The sequence below is a fragment of the Vollenhovia emeryi genome, unplaced genomic scaffold (assembly GCF_000949405.1).
Source record: "Vollenhovia emeryi isolate VEMERY1.0 unplaced genomic scaffold, V.emery_V1.0 DF939546.1, whole genome shotgun sequence".
NCBI lineage: Eukaryota > Metazoa > Arthropoda > Insecta > Hymenoptera > Formicidae > Vollenhovia > Vollenhovia emeryi.
Window position 1 is genome coordinate 28,707 of NW_011966820.1, and position 6,859 is coordinate 35,565.

The window sequence follows — 6,859 nt, forward strand, 5'->3', positions numbered from 1 at the left end:
TTGATTCCGTCCGTCCATCAACCAAAATCTTTGACGTAGGATGAATAAAGTGGTCTGAATGCCCGCGTGATAATGTGTCTCGTGAACTTCGCGAATGATGCTATCAGTTAAATGATGCCGGCTCGGAAGCAAGATTGGATGTTTTTGCGTAAATGTTAAATTTGATTTTTGGAGACGCCCCCCCCCCCCCCCACGCGAATCAATACATAATCATCCAAGAACGGATTTAAATTGGTGATTTGCTCTTATTCGTTGAACCCCTAAGTTTGAGTTCCTTGATTTCGTTGGCAAATTGAGACGCTTGAAGAATCCTTAATATTCGCTGTTCAGCCTCAATAATCTCGCTTGCGGATAATGAGCCGGTAGACTTAATGGTACGGCGAAAACGGAGGCAATACGCGATGATTCTGAGCAATTTAGAATAGAAAGAGTATTTGGTGAGAATCCCGGTATCGTGGGTCGCCGCTATTAAACAGGTGGTTTTCTTTAATTCCGTTATTTCGATGTCTGTTTGCATGATCTCATTGGGCCACTCGCTCTCGTCCTCGACTAACCACGAGGGTCCCGTAAGCCACATTTTGTTTCGTAAAAAAGTATGAGACAACTGACCTCTTGATAACGCGTCCGCCGGATTGTCTTCCGACTGTACGTACCACCACACGTTGGAACCAGTGATATTCTGAATTTCTGTGACTCGGTTTGCTATGAACGTCTTAAGGAGGTGAGACGGCGTTTTTATCCAATGTAAAACGATGGTCGAATCGCACCAGAAAATGACTCGGTTAGGTGTAACGTTCAATATAGCGCTTGCTTCCCGATATAATTGCGCCAATACTAATGCACCACAGAGTTCTAAACGCGGAATAGTAATAGGTTTTAACGGCGCAACTCTGGATTTGGCGCATGCCAATCTGACAATCGCAGTCTCATTTTTCCTGCTAGATCGAACATACAAGCATGCACCGTAGCCGATACTACTGGCATCACAGAATCTGTGTATTTGAACGTCGTGATAGTCATTCATTTAGCAATTTACGTTCAAAAGTGAAGCGTTTTATTGATTCTAATTGTCGAACAAATTCCTTCCACTCCGTATATATGTCTTGTGGGACAGATTCGTCCCATTGTAAACCGGAACGCCATATGTCTTGCAGCAGCCTTTTAGCGTATAGAATAATCGGACCGAGTAATCCTATTGGATCAAAAATCTTTGCAATTTCCGATAATATGTTTCGTTTTGTCAATCTTTGAGTAATTTCGATCGAGCGCACCGCATAATGCATTTGATCGTCTCGCGTATTCCATGTTATACCTAACGTCTTTACGGAACGATCCACGTTTAACACGAGATTAGTGTGCAACGCATTGGAGGCTAAATCGTTAATAACGCGCTCGTCGTTGGATGCCCATTGCCTTATGGAGAAACCATCCCGCTTCAGCAACGCGATCATTTCGTCACGGACGGCACGCGCCTCGACAATCGTATCAGCGCCGGATAGCAAATCGTCCACATAAAGATGTGTGGTAAGAATCTCGGCCGCTCGAGGATACACATGACGTTCGTCCTCCGCGAGTTTCTGTAAAACTCGAATCGCGAGGAAGGAAGAAGGCGAAACACCGAATGTAAACGTGTTAAGCTGAAACGTTTTAATTCTACCATCTACGCGCCAGAGGAATCTCTGATAACGACGATCATCCCCGTGCAATAACAGCTGGCGATACATCTTTTCGATGTCTGCCGTGACGACGTAATTATATGTGCGGAATCGAATTAAATGCGAGAACAACGTGTCTTGAATTGTAGGTCCTACCATTAACGCGTCGTTCAACGATATTCCGTTATTCGTCTTCGCCGAGGCGTCGAACACCACTCGAACCTTAGTCGTGTTACTCGCTTCCTTGATTACCGCGTGGTGCGGCAGATAGTAACCGTCGTCATCAGGATCCTCTATTGCTGACGTATGATGCAGGGTCTCAGCAAATACTACTCCTCGATTACTCGCGCGTACTCGTTTCTTAACGCAGCGTTTGAATTTACGCTCCAGCGATAATAGACGTTTCAGCGCGATGGAACGCGATTCCCCTAGTCGCGTGTTCGATTTGCGAAACGGTAAGCAAACCTTGTAACGCCCGTCGGCATCGCGAGACACCGTCCTTTCGAAGTGCGCTTCGCAATCGATTTGCTCGTCTGATTTCTTCTTACTTTCCCTGACTTCTTCAATTGCCCAAAATTTGTTTAATTGATTCTCGAGATTCGTCATGTAACACGTAGATTTTGGAGCTTGCGACGGTACACCACCTACCACAACCCATCCGAGTCGTGTTTTCTGCAAATACAGATCGTGATTTTCACGCGATAAGTTGATCTGTCCGACGGAGAACAGAGACAAGGTGAGCCCTGAACCAATCAGCAAATCAACCGCGCGTGGCAGGTGGAAATTTGGATCCGCCAATCTAACGTTTGATGGTAATTCGATCGTTTCTCTCGGAAAGACTTCTGAGGGAATTAAATCGGCGATAACCGGAATCACCAGACACGTGAGATCCCTGCGATAATTATCGTGCATGGATTGCATAGTGACCCGTACTATGCCTCTCGATTCTGTATTTACGTCATTAATCATGCCAACTGACAACGCGCCTTTGCTTACATGAATGTTCAATCGCTTCAGAATAGATTCCGAAATCAAATTTGCTGTGGCACAAGTATCTAACAAGGCGCGGCATTTTATCGGATTACGCTCGCGATCCCGGATATATACCACGGCACTCGCTAGTAATTGTGGTGCGGGTGTGTATGACATCATAGCAGGATTTACCCTTGCGGTATCGACTCGGCTAGTCATGCGGTCTGTGTATCTACGGTCTTAGAAGTGGAAGTTCGATTCGCAACCGGATGTTTGTCTAAATGCAAAAGAGTGTTATGTTTCCTTTGGCAAATTGTACAGTTCGAAAATTTGCAGGGGCTGTCTCTATGTGAGCGCAAGCAGTTGTAACAAACCTTCGCGTTTCTCACTGTTTCGATACGTTTAGGTATAGGTAATTGTTTGAATTTGTCGCATAAATACAAGGGATGCCGTTTCATTTTGCATGCTATGCAATTACGCGCCGCGCTCATGACAAACGCTTGATTCGAGGGATGACTTCGTCTTTTTTTGCTCGAGGGATCTCCCTTGCTTCCTCCCATGTCAGTTACCTTCGCTCTCTCGCGTTTTGAGACGCAAACCGCGGTTTTATATAAGAACTCGTACATCTGGTCGAGTTCTGGAAACTCATCTCTTTCGAGAGTCGCCTCCTATTTTTCCAACGTTATCCTTGGTAGCTTGGTCTCTAGCAAATGCACGATCATCTCGTGTTCGACCGAAATTCCCAATGAGTTTAGCGATGCAACGTGTTGCTGCGCGTCGTCCGCGAGTCTGGACAAACCGTTCGTTGTTTCTTTGTCTAGCGCGGGCAAATTTAATAACAGAGAGAGATGCCGCGATATCAAGATCCTCCTGACCTCATATGACCGTTCTAATAAGCTCCAGGCATTGGCATAATTAATTCCGTCAATTTCGAAGATCCTAATCTTGTTCGCGGCTTCGCCAGTTAACGCCGATCTAAGATAATGCAATTTGTCTATTTCCGCAAGGTCCGTTCGCGAGCCTGTCATACTGCAAAACGCATTTTTGAATGATAACCATTCCTCAAATTTACCATTAAACGTCGGTAACGGTGTTTCGGGTAGCTTAATCCGCCGTTTCTCAACAGGCGGTACGACGTCATCGCGTCGTACCCCTTCATTTGATACGCTGGCGCTCGTTTCGGACGTATCTCCCGACGGCGCATCTCCCGGACGTAAAATACTCTCAATTTTTCCCGCCAAGCAATAAAACCGCTCCTGGATACCCTCGAACTCGACCCGATGATTTGCGTTGGAATCCAATACCGCGAGTTCATCGTTATGCTCTTCGAAGGCCCGATACAATTGCGTTAAACGTTCGTTTCGCAACCTTAACGTCGCGTTATCAATTTTCCCCCCTTCGACGATATTGGCTAAATTGGTTATTTGGGATTTCAGGGAAGTTCGTTTCTGAACGAGGAATTTGATTTTGTCCGCCATCTCGGCATGCGACGGAATGTAAATGCTGGGAAAGAATGACTTACTCTTACCGTCTGTCGAGTACGATTGAACACGTTTCTCCTTCGGCTAACTTGGAAGACCCGCTCTTAGTAGATGTGAGGCGGCCTGCAGGCTGGATCCCGTTTCTTGCGTGGATTGAGGCACAAACTCACAGGAGGTACCAAAAATGTTCAGTATCAACACGAACAGTATTCGTGTTCGCGCTGTCTTTTCACGTGATAAACGGGTTGTATTGTTCGTGAATACATTTATTTATTGTTCAGTCTTAGAATACGCCACAAATCATAAAGTCTCGCACTCGCGATAGAGATACCCGCGACGACGCCTTGGGGCTGCTGCCCTGGGTCGCGGACGATTCGCATGTAACGCACTTATTGTCTTTTTATCGTTCGTTGTAACGACGATTATTTTGTCCGGTGACGACGCCTTGGGGCTGTTGCCCTGAGTCACCTTTACAAGGGCTACGATTCGCGACTCTCACTGAGTTGATCACGACAGTTGAACTCTTTAGTACTCTCGACGCACGTACTCTCGATGCACGTAGGAGATCGCTCTGGCTTTAGGATCACGGGTGACGACCTTATATACTGACCGATTCCCACCAACGTCATCGATTCCCAAAGTTACGTCCCGATTGGCTCCCTTAGATCACAGAAGCCGCGGAAACAAAGACTGGCGCGGAAGGCGACGCCGAAGTCAAGATCAAAGTCTGCCGCGGATCTATCAAGTCCCGCGAAGCCGCGGAGACAAAGGCCGGCGCGGAAGGCGACGCTAAAGCCGAGATCAAAGCTTGCCCCGGATCTATCGAGTTCCCGCGAAGCCGACTCGACAAAAAAACGAGCTTTGTGATTTCAATTCGATGCCGCCCTTCCGTATCCCTCCCCCACGTGCACGAAAGCGTGGTGTTCGAGTTTTATTATTGTTTTATCGCATGTGTGCGCTGGAACGTGCATATCGTGCACGACTCGTGAGAGACGCTACGCAACAATCGGCCTTCCATTTTTATTACGCCTTCCCGGTTAGCCGCCATTAGCCGCCATTGAAGCTAACGCAACGGCTGGGCTCGAAGCATCTGTTCACCTGACGAAAGTTCAGGCGGTGGGTTGCTCCCACCTCCAAGTGTCCGATGATTTGGCTCGGACGGGCTACCTGGGCAGCGATCATGTATTTTCAAGCGGAATTTTTCACTTTTTACTTTTCACTCAGTGATTTCACGCGACCTTTTTCACGAATCACGGTGCGATCACATAGTTAAAAATGCGTGAAAAGTGAAATTACCAAAAGCGAAGACTCCAAAACGCATCGTTCCGACTAACACCTTTGTGCCGACGACGAGAGGACGAGCCTGCTTCAAATCAATGCCTGCTTCATTATGCTATTATGCATCAATTCTCAAAAAATTCTTTCGAGGCGAACACGTCCGAACACATTTAACGGTCTCGTCGATATTCAGAAATATGTACCGATGTACGTCTTTGACTATATAAATAGTCAAAGATGTACGTTTCTTCAATCACAGTGCAGTAATAATAATATATTATTACAAAATCACTAGATTTTCCCTTTTCCGCCAACACATTTGATGGCGAAGAAGTTCATGTGAAAAGTTTCACATTTCCACGTTTTGCCGAGTTACATAATCACGAGTTCACGTGAAACTTTTCACTTTTCGCCTATCCGCCCTAGGGGAAAAGACACATGATCGCTGCCCTGACGACGAGCTCTGGGTAGCCACACGACTGCCATCGGCGGATCGTGCCCTTCTGTCTCAGCCCGACGACCGGTCTCGGGCGGTGTCTAGCAAACACCAATACAGTGCCTGGTGATCGGCCCAAGCGTGAATCGCCGCTAATCGCACATTAATTGTAAGTATAGTCGAGGCTCAAGCTGAGCCGTCGCATTGGTGATCTTGATAACCGGCTCAAGAGTCACAAGTCTAGAGGACGAGGGACTTACAACCCCTCGCCACTTTCTTTTTTGTTTCCTTTTACGACGAGGGATTTACAACCCCTCCTCACTTTCTTGCTATTGCATTTTTATTTGTTTGTTGCAAACGCATCAGAGTCCGGAAACGCTACTCTGTAATATTTACTATGATAATCTGTTAAAAATAAATACTATTCCATTCTTTCAATACTAACTACATTTTATTTAGTCTTCCTAGCGCAGTCTCGCCACCCTAACCCTCCTACTTTTAGTCCAGGCAATACGTGGTTTTACCTTGCAAAAGGTCAAGGAAACTTTATACTTGGCATAGTTCTTAGGTTTAGCATACTAATTAATACTCTGAGTTTTTGACCTTGAAATGTTGCCGCTCGCGCCGCCATATTGGAAAAATGGAGCAAAAAATGACTTTTTCACGAATATCTCGTTTCCAGTGTCAGATACGTGAAAAATAGTTATTATAAAAAACGTAGAGCATAAAATTCTCTACATTTTATGTTTGAACTTTTTTTCTCAGATCAATAGTTTCTGAAATACAATGCGATAAAGTGGAGTATTTTTTCCAATTTGTCAGAATATTTCACTTTTCTCTGAAAATTTAAGTTAGTTATTAAATATTTTTTGTTTTTGACTCTTTTCCGCACCACCGTGGAGGTAGAGTAAAGGGCGCGTTTTTTTAAATGTGGTTTCCCCATTAGGCCTAATCCACAATACACTGTCCCAAGGAATAGAAGATCAGTGTTTTAATCTTTTCGATCTAGATGGACCCGGTTGATCGGGATCGATTGG

At 45.6% G+C, this 6,859-nt stretch overlaps 2 protein-coding genes across 2 annotated transcripts; both read right to left on the reverse strand.

Moving 5' to 3' along the window:
* Positions 1–226: 226 nt before the first annotated feature.
* On the reverse strand, positions 227–2,846 carry LOC105557255. The gene is made up of 2 exons (XM_012004439.1): positions 1,090–2,846; positions 227–992 (listed from the first exon to the last, which is right to left on the reverse strand). The coding sequence occupies exons 1-2, from the start codon at positions 2,844–2,846 to the stop codon at positions 227–229; spliced, it is 2,523 nt and encodes an 840-aa protein (XP_011859829.1).
* A 449-nt stretch (positions 2,847–3,295) lies between these two features.
* On the reverse strand, positions 3,296–4,105 carry LOC105557256. The gene has a single exon (XM_012004441.1). The coding sequence runs from the start codon at positions 4,103–4,105 to the stop codon at positions 3,296–3,298; it is 810 nt and encodes a 269-aa protein (XP_011859831.1).
* Between the last annotated feature and the right edge of the window lie 2,754 nt (positions 4,106–6,859).